Source organism: Macaca fascicularis, chromosome 16 (genome assembly GCF_037993035.2).
Source record: "Macaca fascicularis isolate 582-1 chromosome 16, T2T-MFA8v1.1".
Lineage (NCBI taxonomy): Eukaryota > Metazoa > Chordata > Mammalia > Primates > Cercopithecidae > Macaca > Macaca fascicularis.
The window spans coordinates 16,620,970-16,640,708 of NC_088390.1; the positions used below are offsets into that span (position 1 = coordinate 16,620,970).

Below are 19,739 nucleotides of genomic sequence, written 5' to 3' on the forward strand. Positions count from 1 at the left end.
ACCCTACATATTACACATTACAATTATCTCCATTTTGTAGATGAGGAAACATACTCAAGAGTTGGAACAGGTTACATATCTAGTAAGTAATGAGGCTGCTGTTCAAACCCAGGCATTCCAACTCCAGAGTCCATGTTGCTAATGATGGACCAGCTGGCTTCTAACAGTTCCATACTCATAGCATCTTAGGCAGATTGTTGGTAAATACCCTGCCTAATGCTCTGTGGCAGAACTTTTCCTCTGGGTTGGTATGCACGTATTAATCAGAACCTCCTCGTGCCCTGTCAGCACTCTCTCAGCACACTCAGTACCATCCCCCAGTCTTATTAGTCTTTTCCTCAGTCCCTGTGATAGAAAGACTTTGGGTATACCATAGTCTGGTTTATTCTTTTTTTTTCTCTTAAGTTCAGCTTTGTATTGAACACATTATAAGAGATTTAGTCAAAACGACTAAAGCCCATGTCATCACACTCCTCAGATTCTTCCTTCTTTGCTTCCACTTTCTTCTCCTTAGCTGGAGCAGCAGTAGTGGAGTGGGCAGGATCTCCTGCTGGTGTAGCACCAGCTGCTGGAGCAGGTCCACCAGCCCCTACATTACAAATGAGGCTCCCAGTGTTGACATTGGCCAGGGCCATTGCAAACAAGCTAGACCAAAAAGGTTCAACATACACCAGTTGCTTAATGAGAGCATTGGTCTTATCCTCTGTGATGGTCACCTCACTGCCATGCAGAGTGAGGGCTGAGGAGATGCAGGCAAGCTCGGAGACAGAGGCCAGGGCGCAGGCGAGTGTGGGGCTGGCACTACCGGATGTGGTGCTAGTCGCTGGATCAAGTGAGGGCCTCACCCCACCGTGGCCTTAGCTTCCTTGGAAGGACTGAGCACTGTGGGGGCAGCTGAGGAAAGGGCGATCTGCTTTATTTCTGTGATCTACCATCTACTAGTCTCCTGACCCTGTCAAAAGAAAGGAAAGTGGGGGGCCTTGCACTGTGATACATGTTTAGATCTGTGCCACTCTGTTTCTGAACTTGTCCTCGCTCTTAATTACTAGATTCTCTGTTTAGGTGGCAACAAAATAATCTAAAAGACAAATATTTTAGAATGCTGACCAAAATTGTTATCAGGCTTACAGATACCCTTTCTTTTCTTTTCTTTTTTTTTTTTTTTTGAGATGGAGTTTTACTCTGTGGTCCAGGCTGGAGTGCAGTGGCGCAGTCTTGGCTCACTGCAACCTCTGCCTCCCGGGTTCATGTGATTCTCCTGCACCAGCCTCCCAAGTAGCTGGTATTACAGGCACCCATCACCAAGTCTGGCTAATTTTGTATTTTCAGTAGAGACGGGGTTTCTCCATGTTGGCCAGGCTGGTCTCGAACTCCCAACCTCAGGTGATCCGCCCACCTCAGCCTCCCAAAGTGCTGGGATTACAGGCATGAGCCACCGTGTCTGGCCACCTTTCTTTTAAAAAAATATTGTTATTACTATTTTCTGTCTCCAGTCTTCAACAGTTTAATGTATTATTTACAGCTCCTCAAGTGTCACCAACAAAAATATACTCTCATTTTCAAATTCTTTCGGCACTCATAGATGAATCTGTGTGAGCATGGAGAGCTAGAGATCTCAGTGCAGCCGGGAACTGAGATGCAAATCATTTCACCTTTGTGTGGTTTGCTCTCACCTGCTAGTCTATCTTTCCTTAAAGTGGGAAACTCTCGACAGGGAAATGCCATGTTTGAAATGAAGAAGCCTACTTTATAGTTTCTCCTCTCTTGCCTAATGTTTTGAGTAGTGTACTATGTTGGGTGTTTTAGTATGCCAGATGGTCTCTACTCCCTGAAGCTGTATGATGAAACAAGTACCTAACTTTAACAGGAGATAATTATGTCTTAAGGGAAGTACTAACAGAATTGCTTTAGAGTCTGGGATTTTTTTTTATTGCAAGAACTATTTTTCATGGTGGAAAGGAGAATTTATATTAAAGAACCAGTAGGCTCCTGGGCCCACCATGGCACATTTAGCCTTCACTGGGAAGCAGAACTAAATGAAAGCCATCAGCGGCTAACACAGCTTCACTTCAGCTCATTGTATCCGAATCCAGTGTTCCCAAGGACATCAATGACTTTATTGTTTTGAAAACTGTAATGCTTTAAAACTTACTTTATTGGATCTCTTTGCAGCTTTTGACACAGTGAACCACTTTCCTTCCCTGAAATGCTTTCTTTTGGCTTTCTGATGCCATGTTCTCCTGTTTCTTCTCTAATTCTCTGGCCACTTGTGTCTCCTTAGAAGCTCAGTCTTGCTTTGCCTGGCCCTTGACTGTTAGTTTTCCCCAGGGCTCACTTCTTAGCTCCTTTCTCCTCATGCCTTATAATCTGAGTCATCTCATCTACTCGGGATTTGAATGGTCACCTGTATGCTGAAAACTCCCAAATTTATATCTGTAGTCCAGCTTTTCCTACTAAGCTCTACTTACATATCTTTGCAGACCTCATTACTTCTTGACTAACTTACTGGCTCCTTAAGTATCTAAACTTAAATTCATATTCTACCTCCCCACGCAAAAAGTTCCTCCTGCTTCCCTACCACAGTTACCTTTACTCTGGCTGTCACTATCCTGGTCTCTCTGCCTCCTGATGGGAGTTACCTCTTCCTGTCAAGTTGGCCTCCACAGTGGCTTTCACATGCCTACCTTCCCTTCTGCTAAGTTCTGAGCAGTTACCACATTCTTGCTCAACAGTAGGTACCAGTCACCTGGACTGCTTATTAAATAGTTGAACTATGGGGCCCCAGGAATGTAGACAATTTGCTAAGCTACCCAGGTGATTCTAATTTGGCCTCAGCAAGTACCACACTGCACTGTAAGCTCCATAAGCAAAGGAAGGGGTATCCTGCAAATGTGGTATCTAAGGATTATCATTGGTTAACTTATAGGAAATTGTCTTCATCTGACCATTTTTGATCAATAAGAAGGTAATCTTACGATTCAGCCAAATAACTGCTCAATTAAATATCTATCGAATGAATGAATGACTCCTATTCCACACACTTCATGATAACAAGGCTCTGCTATTTCAGGCTCAAATTATTTACCTAGTCACCTGGCCCATAAGAAGACTATCATCCATGGCCATTGTTTTCTAGTTCTTCTGAAGACTTTTCTCCTCTGTCAGTTTAAAGCCTCCCTAATCAAGTTTGTTTCTAGGCACATGCACTCTTCCCTTTTCTCTAATGTGCTCACCCCTTGGGTAAGAGTCCATCGTTCTGTGGTTTCATTAGAAATTTCATTGTGGTGGGGCACGGTAGCTCACGCCTGTAATCCCAGCACTTTGGGAGGCTGAGGTGGGCAGATCACCTGAGGTCAGGAATTCGAGACCAGCCTGGCCAAAATGGTGAAACTCCGTCTCTACTAAAAATACAAAAATTAGCTGGGTGTGGTGGTGGAGGCCTATAATCCCAGCTGCTCAGGAGGCTGAGGCAGGAGAATTGCTTGAACCCAGGAGGCAGAGGTTGCAGTGAGCCTAGATCACGCCATTGCACTCCAGCCTGGGTGACAATGAAACACCGTCTCAAAGGAAAAAAAAAAAGAAACTTCACATTCTTCGGGACACATCATTTGGCCACCCACTTGCTTTCTGCATTCTTTTTTTCTCTTTAAAATTCTTAGCATCAAGTTGGGAATGACGGAAACACCAATTTATGTCCCAAATTCTTCCCCTTTCTGGCACACTGCTTTATTATAGGTGGTTCCCAGGTCTTATGCTGTTAGCATTCAAACTGCAGATTACAAGTTGCACAGTCAGCAGGAATGAAAAGGATCAAGAGTCTTTTGTTTTTTCCAGCAAATATCCTGAGTTTCCAGTTAGCCATGCAGGGAAACACAGTCATTTTCATAGTATTCACTGTGGTGGCTTTCCTCTGGATCACATCCCAGGCTGCCTCAAACCTGTTGGTACTCATGGCGGTCATCCCAGAGTCCAAGGTTTCTTCTTCATCAGAAAGCCTTGGTTCCTGTTCTGAGAACAGTATTTTCCTATTTGTTTTTCTCCAGCAGTGCAAAGTTCCTTAACTTTTCTGGGTTACATTGCTCCTTTATTTACCTTTTTGGGAGAGTCTCACTGTGTTGCCCAGGCTGGCGTCAAATTCCTGAGCTCAAGCAATCCTACCGCCTCAGCCTCCTGAGTAGCTGGGGGACTAGAAGTGCACCACTGCACACAGTTTATTGCTCTTCTTTTGATGTTCTTACCTTACCTATTTCCTGATTTCCTTTTAAAAAACAGCCTGGGCAACAGAGTGAGACCCTGTCTCAAAAAAAAAAAAAAAGTTCTTCCATTTTATCTTCACTTAATGGGTGAAAAATAAAGGTTGAGGTCATGGAAAATAAAAAGATTAATTTTATTATAGGAATTTTTTGAGACTTTAGTTTGGTGTATATGATTATCACATCTTAATTAACTCAAATGTTTGCTTAAATATAGCAGCTGCTCAGCCAGGAACTGAGATCTTTAATCTGCCAGCAGTTACTACATCAGGTAAGACTGAAAAGATATTATTTACCAATACAAAATTGGCACAGCAGTAGTCAGTCCAACAAATATGTACTGAGTACCAACTGTATACCAGGGGAGTGACTGCTCTAATATGAAAAAATGAATAAATAATTTAGTGAAGGAAGGTTTACCCAGTAGTACACAAAGGAACTGAGATCCAATAAATACCTATTGAAAAGATAAATGAACAAAAAGAATGGAAACTATTAAAGAACAAGGTTGAAACTAGGGAACTGGGAAAACTGTTGAGTAACTTTAATAAAAGTGTGAGTGACTGATTCACTTGGGAAACAAATTTCCTTAAGGAGTTATTTGTGGATTAAGATGGTCTCTGGGCTGGGTGCAGTGGCTCACGCCTGTAATCCCAGCACTTTGGGAGGCCAAGGCAGGCGGATCACCTGAGGTTGGGAGTTCGAGACCAGCCTGACCAATATGGTGAAACCCCGTTTCCTAAAAATACAAAAAAGTAGCCCAGTGTGGTTGTGGGTACCTGTAGTCCCAGCTACTTGGGAGACTGAGGTGGGAGAATCCCTTGAACCTGGGAGGCGGATGTTGCAGTGAGCCAAGATCATACCACTGCACTTCAGCCTGGGTGCAACAGAGACTCTGTCTCCAAAAACAAAAAAAAGGGGGGTCTCTGTGTGGTGGGTCCTGGTGTTGTTCTAGGTCACTTGCCAAGTGCTATGTGTATTCAGTGGGCTGATGGGGCAGTGCATGTTTGTTTCCTGATTGGCCTTTCAGAAATAAGTGGAAATGTTTTTGATTCTTTTTCAGGCTCAGTTAGCTCTAGAGGCCATTCTTTTGCTGATCCTGCCAGCAATCTCGGGCTGGAAGACATTATCAGGAAGGCTCTCATGGGAAGCTTTGATGACAAAGTTGAGGATCATGGAGTTGTCATGTCCCAGCCTATGGGAGTAGTGCCTGGTACTGCCAACACCTCAGTTGTGACTAGTGGTGAGACACGGAGAGAGGAAGGGGACCCATCACCTCATTCAGGTACAGCTTTCATTTTAGTGCTTTTCTGCTGCTTTTCCCCAAAAAAGCCAGTTTATTTCCCAAGCTCCGATGCATCACTAAGACATTTCATTTATGTCTTTATGTGCTCAGAGTTACCTCTTAGGGTTTCAGTTACTTAAAAAAGGTTTTTTAAAATCTACCCAGACATTATAGTAACATGAAATGGAAGAAAACTTTTACCCTAAGTGTCACCCTAGGATGTCCATTTTTTGTTTGTTTGCATCTAGTCCTCATCTATACATACTACATTGTAATTATAACACAAATATGTTTTTGAATAAAAGTGATTTAACTGTAAACATTAGGTTTAATATAAAAGAATCATAAGCCGGCCGGGCACAGTGGCTCACGCCTGTAATCCCAGCACTTTGGGAGGCCAAGGCGGACGGATCATGAGGTCAAGAGATCGAGACCATCCTGGCCAACATGGTGAAACCCTATCTCTACAAAAAATACAAAAATTAGCTGGGCGTGGTGGCAGGTTCTCAGGAGGGTGAGGCAGGAGAATTGCTTGAACCCGAGAGGTGGAGGTTGCAGTAAGCCGAGATCACGCCACTGCACTCCAGCCTGGCAACAGAGTGAAACTCTGTCTCAAAATACATACATACATACATACATACATACACACACACACACACACACACACAGAGTAAAATTAAAATAAATCATAAGCCATAGAAAAGAGTAGGAAAAAAGGTGTAATCATAGCACTTTGGGAGGCTAAGTTGGGTGGATCACTGGAGCTTAGGAGTTTGAAACCAGCCTGGGCAACATGGTGAAAACCCCGTCTCTACAAAAATTACAAAAATTAGCTGGGTGTGGTGGCTCACGCCTGTAGTCCCAGCTACTTGTGGGGGCCGAGGCAGGAAGAGCACTTGAGCCCAGGAGGCAGAGGTTGCAGTGAGCTGCGATTGTGCCACTGCACTCCAGCCCAGGTGACAAAGTGAGACCCTGCCTCAAAAAAGAAAAAAAAAAAGAGTAGGAAAAAAGGGAAGAAAAAGAAACAGTTCTTCAGAGCACATCATCCAGAATGCTAATGCTTCTATCTGGTAAGCATTGTTTCAGACATGTCTCTGGATAGCCAGATAAGAGTTGCTAGAATGAGATTTTATACATTCTGTTAAAAACAAGCACACAAAAAAAACCATAATAATCCTAAGCTTTAATCTTATAACCTTTTCCTTAATATTTTGAGAACTAATATCTCTTGTGCTTTTAAAAATTATCTGAAGTTCAGCAGTATTTCTGTTTTAGCTTAGATTTATTTTCCTGTTATCATCAAGCAAAAGATCTTTCTCACTATGGTTAAGAAAAATATTAAAGAGATGAGAGATCTTTAAAAAAAAAAAAAACTATACATGTTAACTTTTAAGACCGTATCAGTGTACTTCCTCCTCTGAAAAATGAGCATCATCTTCTTCTTTCTGTTCTTACCTTCCAAGTTTTATTGGCTTTAAGTGTGTATGTTTTAAGGTGATAAGACTGGTGACATAGGCAATTACAGTTGTACTGGTTGTATAGGAATTTGGGGCAGTGTGAAATTGTTTTGCTGTGGCTGAGGAAAAAGTTTGATGGTGACCTGGGCTCTGATCTCTTCTGAGCTCTTTTTGATATTTTCTTTTAGAGCACAGTCAGAGGTGTCTCACTTCTGTGAACTTCTGCTGAGTTAATCAGCTACACAGTGTGGAAAATCCAAAAGGGCTATCAAAACTTGCTGAGCCTCTGCTCAAGTCCTGTATAGCATGGAGAACCTTTGTTCTGCAGTTTTTCCTTTACATATTTCTTTGTGTGGTGTATTAACTCCAATTGGGAAGGGGGGTTGGTCATTAGTGAAGTATGATTTTTGTCACCCTGCCTTCTTTCTTTAGCAGTTTCTCTACTCAGGCCAGTAAAGAAGCCTTGATGTTCCAGAAATTTCAGTTCCTTAATTACCACATTTAAATGGCAGGAGGATGACCCTTGTTTTTTGTTTTGATTGTTACAAGTGAAATTCTGGCTTTCTTCTAAATACAAGCATACCTTGTTTTATTGTACTTTGATTTTTTTTTTTTTTAACTGAAGGTTTGTGGCAACCCTGCGTCAAGCAAGTCTATCAGCACTATTTTTTTAATAGCATGTTCTCTCCTTTGTGTCTCTGTGTCATATTTTGGTAATTCTCACAATATTTCAGACCTGTTCATGATTATTATCTGTGTGATGGTGATCAGTGATCTTTGATATTACTATCGTAACTTTTGGGGCACCATGAGCAGTGCCCATATAAGATGGCAAACCACCCATAAAGGTGGTGTGTGTCCTGACTCCTCCACTGACTGGTTGTTCCCTGTCTCTCTCCTTTTCTGGCTTCCTTATTCCCTGACACACAACAATATTCGAATTTGGCCAGTTAATAACCCTACAATGGCTTCTAAGTGTTCAGGTGAAAAGAAGAATCACAAGTCTGTCACTTGAAATGAAAAGTTAGAAATGATTAAGCTTAGTGAGAAAGGCATGTTGAAAGCCAAGACAGGCTGAGAGCTAGACCTCATGCGCCAAACAATTAGCCAAATTGTGAATGCAAAGGAAAAGTTTTTGAAGGAAATGGAAAGTGCTATTCCAGTGAACACACAAATGGTAATAAAGCAAAACAGTGTTTCGTGAAACACAGAAAGTTTTAGTGGTCTGGATAGAAAACCAAACCAGCCACAGCATTACCTTAAGCCAAAACCTAATCCTAATCCAAGCCCTAACTCTTCAATTCTCTGAAGGCTCAGAGAGGTGAGGAAGCCACAGACGAGAAGGCTGAAGCTAGCAGAGGCCGGTTCAGAGGCTGAAGAAGCCGTCTCCATAACATAAAAGCGCAAGGTGAGGGAGGGAGAAAGTGCTAATGAAGATGTTGCAGCAAGTTACTCAGAAGACCTAGCTAAGATCATTGATAAAGGTGACTACATTAAACAACAGATCCTCCATGTAAACAAAACAGCCTTCTACTGGAAGAGTCCAAAACGTCAAAATACAGGCTGACTCTCTTGTTAGGGGCTAATGCAGGTGGTGACTTGAAGTTGAAGCCAGCGCTCCTTTACCGTTCTGAAAATCCTAGGGCACTTAAGAATTATGCTCGGTCTCCTCACCTGTGCTCTAGAAACGGAACAAAGCCTAGATGACAGCATGTGTTTACAGAATGGCTTGCTGAATATTTTAAGCCCACTGTTCAGAACCTACTGCTTAGAAAAAAAAAAATGGTTTTCAATACTGCTCATTAACAATCCACTTAGTCACCCAAGAGCTCTGATGGAAAGGTTCAAGGAGATGAATGTTGTTTTTACGCCTAACACAACATCCATTCTGCAGCCCATGGATCAAAGAGTAATTTCTACTTTCAAGTCTTATTATTTAAGAAATACATTTCATAAGGCAATAGCTGCCACAGTGATTCCTCTGATGGATCTGAGCAAAGCAAACTGAAAACCTTCTGAAAAGGATTCACCATTTTAGATGCTATTAAAGACATTTGTAATTCATGGGAGGAGTTAAGAGTATCAACATTAAGAGGAGTTTGGAAAAAGATGATTCCAACTCCCATGGATAACTTGGGAGGGTGTCAGTGGAGGGAGTCACTGCAGGTGTAGTAGAAATAGCAAGAGAGGCTAGGTATGATGGCTCATGCCTGTACTCCCAGCACTTTGGGGTGGCTGAGGCAGTAGAATCACTTGAACTCAGGAGTTTGAGACCAACCTGGGCAACATAGTGAGACCCCATCTCTGCAAAAATTTTAAACAGTAGCCGGGTGTGGTGGTATGCACCTGCAGTCCCAGCTACTTCTGTCTGAGGTGGGAGGATTGCTTGAGCCCAAGAAGTTGAGGCTTTAGTGAGCTGGTAAGCCGTGATTGCACCACTGCAGTGCAGCATGGGCAGCAGAGGTGAGACCCTGCCTTAAAAAAGAAAAAAGAAAAAAAAGAAATAACAAGAGAACTAGAACTAGTAGTGGAGCCTGAAGATGTAACTGAATTGCTGCAATCTCATCATCAAACTTGAAATGGATGAGTTGCTTCTTAGGGATAAGCAAAGAAAGTGGTTTCTCGAGATTGAATCTTCCTCTGAAGATGCTGTGAACATTGTTGAAATGACAACAAAGGATTTAGAATACTACATTACATAAACCAGTTAATAAAGCAGGGTTTGAGGGATCAACTCCAATTTTGAAAGTTCTACTGTAGCTAAAATGCAATCATTGCATGTTACAAATAAATATTTCATGAAAGGAAAATAAATTGCCACAGCCACCCCAGCCTTCGGCAGCCACCATGCAGGTTTAGTCAGCAGCCATCAACATGGAGGCAAGACCATCCACCAGCAAAATAATTGTGACTTACTGAACCCTCAGTATCTCTGAGGTATGCCTGCAGTGTTTTATTTCATTGAGTACCAGGATCTGGATTCTCTGTGTTCCCATTATGCTTTTTTCATTTAGCACTATATAATCATTAGCATTTTGAGAACTTAATATATTAATACTTTAACTTGAATTTCACTTTTAGGAGGAGTTTGCAAACCAAAGCTGATCAGCAAGTCAAACAGCAGGAAATCTAAATCTCCTATCCCTGGGCAAGGCTACTTAGGAACCGAACGGCCCTCTTCAGTCTCCTCTGTACATTCAGAAGGGGATTACCATAGGCAGACGCCAGGGTGGGCCTGGGAAGACAGGCCCTCTTCAACAGGTAAGAAGCCTGCTTTAACTTAGAAAATGAGACAAAGCAGTAATATCAATGTCTTGGTTATTAGTTCTTCAAAATTCAGCAACTCTTCTAATTTGGAAACCTATATTCCCATTTCTGTATCATTAGTAGGTTCCACTTCCCAGAATAGAAATATTTTTTTGAGGGGTCTTGCTCTGTCGTCCAGGCTGGAATGCAATGGTATAATCATGGCTCACTGCAGCCTCGACCTCTGAGGCTCAGGTGATCCTCTAGCTGGGACTAGAGGTGTGCACAACCATACCTGGCTAATTTTTCCTTTTTTTAACATTTTTTGTAGGGACAAGGTCTCACTGTGTTGCCCAGGTTGGTCTCGAACTCCTGAACTCATTCCTCCTGCTTTGGCCTCCCAAAGCATATTACAGGCATCAACCAATGCACACGCCCAGAATATGCACATATAACCTGAAACATTTTTAGAATGCAAAGCCTGATTACCATAAACAAAGGAAGAGCTATGAAAAAATAATCTCAACCATTCTCCTCACTTCTGTATTACACTGGTAATGAACATTTGCAAAGCAAATAAGGTGGTTTTAGTTACTTTGAGAACTGTACCTGAATGTACCCATGCCACTTCTAAGAGAACTTAACTTTCTCTAAGATACCAATATGAAGGGTAAATACTAAGAAATCAAAATTAGAAATGAGAAGACTAGTTTTGCTTCATCATCTGGCCAGGCGCGGTGGCTCACGCCTGTCATCCCAGCATTTTGGAAGGCTGAGGCGGGCGGATCACTTGAGGTCAGGAGTTTGAGACCAGCCTGGCCAACATGGTGAAACGCCATCTCTACTAAAAATACAAAAATAAGCCGGGTGCAGTGGCATGTGTCTGTAATCTCAGGTACTCAGGTGCCTGAGGTGGGAGAATCGCTTGAACCTGGGAGGTGGAGACTGCAGTGAGCTGAGCTTGCGCCGCTGCACTCCATCCTGGGCAACAAAATGAGACTCCATCTTAACAAAAACAAAAAAAGCCGTCATGTCTCTGTACATTCACTACATTTACACAAACTGATGAAAAACAATATTCCAAGACACTCATTATTTCCTATTTTGTGCCTATTTGTAAACTTAAAAAAAGTATATAATAACTATGATCATGGTAGCTTTAAAAAGCAACAGACTTTTAAAATAAAACTGGGATATTATGAATTTTAGAGTCTCAGAGAATTATAAGCCATCTTTTCCTTAGGATTAAATACAAATATGTCACTGAAAAAAATCTGAAATGTGCCCTTCCCCTTAAGATATATATAAATTATATCAGCCTTTTGCATTATAAAACTCATGCCACATGACATGCAAAGTGGTTGTGTTTGAGTTTGAAAGCTTACAGCCTAGACCAGTGGTTGCGGCTTCTCAAATCTCTCTTAGGGAAGAATTAATTAGACCATACATGAGATTTATTATTTGATGAAATGGTTATGTTTTATGTTTTTGGTTTTTTTTTGAGACGGAGTTTCACTCTTGTTGCCCAGGCTGGAGTGCAATGGTGCTATCTTGGCTCACTGCAACCTCCACCTCCTGGTTTCAAGCGATTCTCCTGCCTCACCCTCCCAACTAGCTGGGATTACAGGCATGCGCCATCACGCCCAGCTAATTTTGTAAGACGGGGTTTCTCCATGTTGGTCAGGCTAGTCTCGAACTCCCGATCTCAGGTGATCCACCCGCCTCGGCCTCCCAGAGTGCTAGGATTACAGGCGTGAGCCACTGCACCTGGCCTGTTTTTGCATTTTCTTAAGCTGTAGGAGGCTTTCTGGGGACAATTAAACATCTAGAAACTGATGAAGGGTAGCAGTGTTCATTAATTACCTCATTTCTCAATCTTGTATACTTTAAAATCTGCCCAGTGAGATTCAGCAGATGACGTGCATCCTGCTGCCCCTCAGTGTGCAGATGTTCCTGGGTACTTGTCTGTTGTTGTCTGAGAACTGTACTCTTGGATTTCTCTTGAAGAGTTAAGAAAGCTCCTGGTATAACCTGACTCTGTTTCAATTAGAGCTTAATACTCAATAGTTCAACTTGGATTCTCCATGGAAACACCTGATAGTTATAGACTTAACTAAAAATCTAGCCTGGGCTTTCTCTTCTGGGCTCAACAGCCCTCAGTCATATGCTACTCATGTTACTCTTCTTTTTTGGATCCACACTGACTGCTACATATCATTGGCTAGGATTTAAGTGGTGAGACTTTGGCCCTTCCGTGTTGTATTCATTTTGCTTTCATGGTGTCACATGACCATTTTAGAACAATCCTATTCTACTCCATCCTACAAAAGTTGGATTGGATGAAGTAGCAGTTATGCTCATGACAATGAAAACCTAATTTTTCTTTTGTCAGGCTCAACTCAGTTTCCTTATAACCCTCTGACTATGCGGATGCTCAGCAGTACTCCACCAACACCGATTGCATGTGCTCCCTCTGCTGTGAACCAAGCAGCTCCTCACCAACAGAACAGGATCTGGGAGCGAGAGCCTGCCCCGCTGCTCTCAGCACAGTACGAGACCCTGTCGGATAGTGATGACTGAACGGCACAAAGTGAGGGGAACAGGGTGCAGGAGAGGGATCTCTAGTTTTTGGTGGTTTAATTTTTAGTAGCAGGTCAAAAACCTGCCCTCCTATGACTTATTCCCTGAGACTTTTCAGGAGAGCCAGCCCACAGATGATGAAGAAATGATGGAAATTCATTTGGAGAGTCAAATGGGAAAAAACCATACAAAAAACTGCCTTTGATACAGGCAATTCAGTGGACTATAATAATAGTGGAGGGTTGAGATGTAGAGTTTTTAAAAAGTGGACAGTTCCTGTTCTTACATCTGTTTGTAAAGAAAACCATAATGTCTTTAAATCACTCTTCTGTAAATAGATGACCTTTTTGCAGTGTATATCCCCTTGCTGTAGTATCTGGTGTACTTATGTTCAAATCAGCGCATCAACTTTGGGGGTGATTTTTAAAAATCTTTTTGTCTATCTTTTTAACCCTAGCCTTCTAAACAACCTCATACAGCCCAGTTACATAATGTTGGCTGTCACGGGCATTGTACTTTTATCTGATTTTGTTTCCTCTAAATTCAGCTTTCCAGTGATGTTTAAAATCTTGTGAAAATGTTTAGATTTTTAACACAGACCCTGTCATAAAATCTGTACGTTAGGGTCAAAAGGTAGAAGTAACAAATTCTGCCATATTGTAAATTTCCAGTGCAGGCTTTAATTTTTTTTTTTTTTTTCATTAGTAGCACTGAAAAAATATTACTGCATGGGTATGTTCTAGTTCAGTTTATAAAGTTTTAAAGGCTTATTTGAGGCATACCTCACTGTTATGCACACTGGTAATTTAACCATGCCCCTAAGTATTCCTTTTCTCCTGCATTTGATGCAGCCCAACAAAGCTTTTGTTTTGAAATAAATTTGACTACCCTGTCCATAGCTACAGTAGATTATTTGTGGGTTTAAGGCTCCTGGTGTCTCAGGTTCCAAAGGAAAAGCTTACATATTTTTCCCTTAGTTTGATATATATGATTGGTTGGGTTAAAAGATAATGATCTGTGTAGTATTTAGACGTGCTTTGTGCTGTATCCTGAAAAACTCATGGTGAACACAGTCCTTTTCCCTATCACTAGGGACCAGCACTTACTCTCACTTTGCTTCCTTGGGATAAGAGTTTACTGTTAAATGTTTTCATTTCACAGATTCTCAAGGTGCAAATAATTTAAAAGACTGAATTCTAAACTAATTATGGTACTAGAGGGCCAGTTGTATCTTTCATTAAGAATTGCTTGCTGAATTTTTAAGTTTTTTTTCATACAATTTATCATAGCATTTAATTATCTTTCCATAACATATAGATACTAAGTTTTGGGAGAATGCCACTGGTAACTGGAAAGGGGAGAAATAGATCTCTCAAGATGATAAAAATTAGTACTTTACAGACTTTCAAATAGACCTAAACTTTTAAACAAAAGTACTCAAGGCTTTTAAGGAAGCAGCTCTGTGATTAGCTACTGACCAAGACCCTCCTATCACTAGTGTCTAATCCCTATGTTACAGATGAAGACACAGGTTTAGTACTTTGCCCATACAGTTAAATGAGTGACAGAGATAGGCCATAAGCCCACATTTGTCTCCAGTCAAAGCTTTCACACTCCTGTCCCTGTTCCACTTCTGTATACCTGAGGTCCCCAACACAAACTTTAGATCAGGCTTAGTGGTCAGCGTTCCTAGTACTTGGAAAGTTGGTATATTTACAATAGATATATGTAAATACATAAAAATTTCAAAATGAATGAAAAACAGTGACTAAATGTTCCACTTCACAGTTTTCTGCTGAATTTTTCTTTCCAGGTACTGGTAATATTTTAGAATTTGTTAATAATTTATATTGCCAACCTACCATAAAAGAGATTATGATGGTATTTTTCTATGACCCTGAGGGTCTTAAGCTATTCTGAGTCAGAATACAGTTGACCCTTGAACAACACGGGTTTGAACTGTGTGGGTCCACTTATACACGGATTTTCTTCCACCTCTGCCACCCAAGATAGCAAGACCAACCCCTCCTCATCCTCAGCCTACTCAACATGAAGATGACGAGGATGAAGACCTTCATGATGATCCACTTCCACTTAATGAATAGTAAATATATTTTCTCTTCCTTATAATCTTAATAACATTTTCTCTTCTCTAGCTTACTTTATTGTAAGAATACAGTATATAATACATATACAAAATATGTGTCAATCGACTATGTTATCCGTAAGACTTCTGGTCAACAGTAGGCTATGAGTAGTTAAGTTTTGGAGGAGTCAAAGTTAGATGTGGATTTTTTACTACTTAGGAGGTCTATGCCCCTAACTCCTGCATTATTTGAAGGTCAACTGTATAGTTTCTGAGAACATGTCAGATCAGAGCCTAACTTGTTACTCTTGCAGTTCCACTTGAGGACCCGAAGGTGAGCTGCTGTGAACCACTCACTCCATCCTCATCATAATGAATGTGCGTATTACTTTATTTACCATCACCTGGAGAAGAAATCTCAGAATGAGAGTTAAAATCTAGTAACAGTTCTTGGTTCAAAATAAATGAAAGGACAGAATTCTCACACGGCTTACCTATGGAGGTTCACCTTATCATGATTTAAGTGGTAAGCACAGCACAGAGCAGCACTGACAACTTACTGAGGTTCACCGCAAACCAAGGCGTGATACTCTTTGTAGACTTAGATTTCACTGTTCTGACACTATATCCTTACACATGATTTTTTAGCACCCAGAACTAAATTAAGGTCTTCCTAATACTCTTCATAGAAGTATTCTGACAGCCAATTTTCCAGTGCATGTTTATGATTGGAAATTGCATAATGTTTTAATTTTGGTACACTGAAGTGATTCTATTTTAAAAATATCTATGCCCTGAAAACTCCAGTGACCACTGGACAGTTCAAAAAATTTAATTACATGATTTTAACCAATTCACTTTTGAATTTAGAACAATCAGTAAAGGAGATCAGTCCTCCTTTTGCTTCAGTACCTTATTTTACAACAGTGCAAATGAACTGTAATGAGAACACCCACATGAGGAGACTGTCCTGAAAACTCCTAGTGTTTCCAACAACCAGACCACTGAGTCACTGTGGATGATTTAAAATTAATAAATAAATAAAACTTGGAATGAAAAACCTTTCAGTAACCCCTGCAGTTGTGAAAAGGTAAAAACATTCTCAATGCAAAAAGGTGAGTGGTTGATATTAATTTTTTTAAGAAATCACCATATGGCCGGGCGCGGTGGCTCAAGCCTGTAATCCCAGCACTTTGGGAGGCCGAGACGGGCGGATCACGAGGTCAGGAGATCGAGACCATCCTGGCTAACACGGTGAAACCCCGTCTCTACTAAAAAATACAAAAAACTAGCCAGGCGAGGTGGCGGGCGCCTGTAGTCCCAGCTACTCGGGAGGCTGAGGCAGGAGAATGGCGTAAACCCGGGAGGCGGAGCTTGCAGTGAGCCGAGATCGCGCCACTGCACTCCAGCCTGGGTGACAGAGCCAGACTCCGTCTCAAAAAAAAAAAAAAAAAAAAAAAAAGAAATCACCATATGTTAATACTGGTTTCTACTGAAACTCAATCTGATTTATATTGTATCTTATCTCTCTGAGCTAGACTTGATAAATGGCATTAGCTGGATGGTAAATTTAGAGAGAAAATAGGAAGAAATTTACATCTGCAACATACAAAACTCTAGTTTTAGTCTAATCCCTGAGGATTTGGACCTCAAGGTTTCCGGTGTTTTTATTCTTCAGGAAGTTTTTTTTTTTTTTTTTTTTTTTTTTTTTTGTGAGAAATGCAAAGATTACTGGGATACATACAATCTTGTTGTATAGTCTCATTTATTATGAAAAGATTCTTCCAGTATGTACATACGAACCAAAAATATCAGTTTATCAGTCCCACTCACATCCCACCCCCACAGGCATACCAACAGGGTCCTTCATGGTACCTAGAAAAACTGTCTTTTTCCTTAGGTAAATGGCTAAAAATGTACCATACAACTGCTGCGGTAAACGCATCCACCTATGTATCTTTACATACTTTGAGGCAGTGTGGCAAAGCTCTTCCAGCACAGCAGTCTATTCATTCAAAGTCATCTAACCAAATACCTTCTCCCACAGCTAAGAAAGAATCCCAGTGTTTCCCTAGTTTAGAGATGAAGATACTGAAATTGCAAAAGCAAAAAGGCTAGGACTAAGATCCAGGTCAGTAGTTCAACTATAGCAGCAGTACACATCAGAATTACGAAGAGTTTTAAAATATACCTGTAGGGGCCTATTCTGACTCAGAACAGCCTGGGCTGTGTGTCCTTAAAGAGTACTTGAGATGACTCAGTTGTGTGACTAAGGCTGCAAAGGAAGTAGAGCGTTCAGATAACGTAGACAAAAGGTTACATCATTCTTCCTAGCCCATCCCCACTTTTAATTTTATATAACCAGATACATATGGTTCACTTTTATTTAAATTCAAATGGGTGCTATACTGTCATGTGCCTAATCCCCACTTTAAAACTTCATACTGGATGCTGGTAGCAAACTAAGATATTTTCCTTTTTTATGCATTAAATTCCATACTGTGCTTCATGAAACAGATTATAAGAAGAACAATTCACCATAATCCCCCTTTGCCATGAAGAAGGTAATTCTGGTTAGTTTGCCAGGTATTGATAAAGTACGAGAAGAGAGGGCAGCATATCAGGAGACCAAAAACTTATAGTAGAAATGCCAGGCTGAATCACCACACCCACAGCCCACAGGAACGCCAGCCCATAATAATCTATAGTTCTACTTAGACCAGCAGGGACAGCACCAAGTCACGTGTTACAACTGAAAGCATCACTTGACAGCAGTCCTGAAAGATCATAATCAGTTGGCAATGAAAGTCATTTTTCCTTTAAAATACAAAAATGGCAGTGTATACAACTCCCCCTTCACTAAGGCTAAATTGAGGAAACCTGAATATCAAAAACGACAGATTTAAGCCATTGATTTGGGTGCCACAGAGACAGGAATGACAGCTATTCTTCCGCATTGCTAGACATTATTCTCCCTACACAAAAATGGATTTAGAGCTTGACAGAATTTAAGTCAAAGGTCTACTTTTCTTTGACAGCTCAGCCAACTCTTCCCTGATGTGTTGTACAGAAATTTCATCTTTTTTCAGCTTTGCTTGCTTCAGTGCTTCCTGGTAGATCTCTTTTGCTTGTGTATATCGTTCTAAAATAACCCAGAGAGAAGGGACAGTAAGAAGAAAGTGTATGTTTCCCAGGTGATTCTGAAGAGACAGCACTAATGTGGATATAGGGCTAATTTACTGTGTGCTTATGAAGTGACAGGCTGGTGCTGCCTCATTTCATCCCCATCTGACAGGCTGGAACTCCACTGAATGCTGGGGGATTCTTTACAGTCCTTTCCAGTATATCTTGAGGCCTTTGATGAGCCAAAGATTTCATGAATGGTGGTATGTGTAATACACCTGTCATCCCAGGTTTCTGAAAATGATAGGTATAGTGTGCTGACACTAAGAAATGTCTGTCAAACTGATACTTCCTGTCATACAAGCTTCACCAGCACTCTGTGAGAAACACATTGTAACTGAACACATTTAGAAATCCGTAAAGCACTACTGACGTGTAAGGTACTATCATTGCAAGGTTTTCGGCAGCTTGATGGGGTTTGACAGGCTACTGCAGGTCTGCAGAAGTTATGTGAATTGAGCACAACAGTACTTCAACCTAATTAATACCTTCTTTCTCTGCCATTCAACCAGCCTTTTAATTTACATGTTTCTTTGTTGGCCCTTGCCCTCCCTACATACCATTTCACAAATTTATCAATCCAGTGACATCCCTCCCTTAAAGGAAGTCAGTTAAGTTTCCATTGCTACCTACCTCTGTGCATCAAAACTGCAGCTAGATTACTGAGTACCATGTGTAGCTCAGGATGATTTATCTGTCTTGCCAGATCTGATGCCCTTTGCATATAAATATAGGCCTCATCAAAGCGGCCCTGTGCATCCAGGGTAGTAGCCAGGTCACTCATCAGCACAATGGTCTATATGGAAAAGAAAAAAGTAGTTTCTTTAAAAACATGCCTGCACAGAACTTTAATGTGGAGTGCATCCAACTCTGAATACATAAGATTTCATCTTTCCTAGCATTCCACAAAAGATGAGGGATACCAGCCTTTAACAAATTTGTGGGCATTTGGTAATCACATTGTACAGTGGAGAATGTTAGTTCGACCTTCTGGGAAATACAAATCTGGAAATTAGGAAACAGTACATATTAATCCAACTAATTACCCAATTAGAAACACCAAATGAAAAACAACAGCAAGATGCTATACATATGATCTCATTTAAGGCTGAGCAACTTTGAGAAGCCAGCCTCGTATGGTTTGATTGCCTCTAGAACCCCCCTGTATTATGTTGTTCCTGCTGATAACCCTGAGGCTCATCAAAAACAAGAAACATACCATCTATTTTAGGAAGATGCCCAGTAAGTTTTTTTTAATTTGGCTACTGTAACAGGTACACTTCCATACCTACTTCCCCACTGATGCCATGCTTTAAGCCCCCTGACCCTAGTACTTGGAGATCTGAATTCTGTGCTTGCTTGTTTATTATTCCTCACTCTATTAAGGGACTCTTCATAATAAGTCATAAATCTCTTTCATGGAGATAATTCATAGCTCAACCCCCCTTTTCTTCCAAAACATATTACTCACCCTGCCCATGTACCCCAGCCTTGGGACACATTCAGTTAAAATAGTTATGTCTTATATTGGGGGTAGCGAGCATTCACAGACAAAGCAATGCACTCCTTACATCTAAGAACTTATTTGGATGGAGGGGAGACCCAAAGAGATGATTTCGATTGAATGTGTTTAGTGTTCTAACACAGAG

The 19,739-nt window shown here is 41.0% G+C and overlaps 2 protein-coding genes and 1 pseudogene across 56 annotated transcripts in view; 1 reads left to right on the forward strand and 2 right to left on the reverse strand.

Annotated features, from left to right (window-relative positions):
- NCOR1 (nuclear receptor corepressor 1) overlaps window positions 1-13,717 on the forward strand; it is a 191,217-nt gene extending 177,500 nt beyond the window's left edge. For all 47 annotated transcript variants that reach the window (XM_074018641.1, XM_074018645.1, XM_074018652.1 and 44 more), the window contains 4 exons: window positions 4,471-4,524; window positions 5,317-5,538; window positions 10,077-10,256; window positions 12,634-13,717. In XM_074018641.1, coding sequence (XP_073874742.1) covers window positions 4,471-4,524; window positions 5,317-5,538; window positions 10,077-10,256; window positions 12,634-12,821 — 644 coding nt within the window. In that variant the 3' untranslated portion in view covers window positions 12,822-13,717. The remainder of the gene's footprint in view (window positions 1-4,470; window positions 4,525-5,316; window positions 5,539-10,076; window positions 10,257-12,633) is intronic.
- On the reverse strand, window positions 382-1,725 carry LOC123569510 (large ribosomal subunit protein P1 pseudogene; annotated as a pseudogene).
- A 2,938-nt stretch (window positions 13,718-16,655) lies between the features above and the next one.
- Window positions 16,656-19,739, reverse strand: part of TTC19 (tetratricopeptide repeat domain 19) — a 30,368-nt gene continuing 27,284 nt past the window's right edge. For 4 of the 9 annotated variants that reach the window (XR_012425310.1, XM_015437702.4, XM_074018678.1 and 1 more), the window contains 2 exons: window positions 18,724-18,886; window positions 16,656-18,049 (listed from right to left, as the gene is read on the reverse strand). Coding sequence is in view for 8 of the 9 variants with exons in the window: in XM_015437702.4 (XP_015293188.3) it covers window positions 17,916-18,049; window positions 18,724-18,886 (297 nt within the window). In the remaining variant the exon portion in view is untranslated. Of the gene's footprint in view, window positions 18,325-18,723; window positions 18,887-19,739 lie in introns of all 9 variants that reach the window. The other 5 variants (XM_074018683.1, XM_074018682.1, XM_074018677.1 and 2 more) reach the window with 4 other exon arrangements.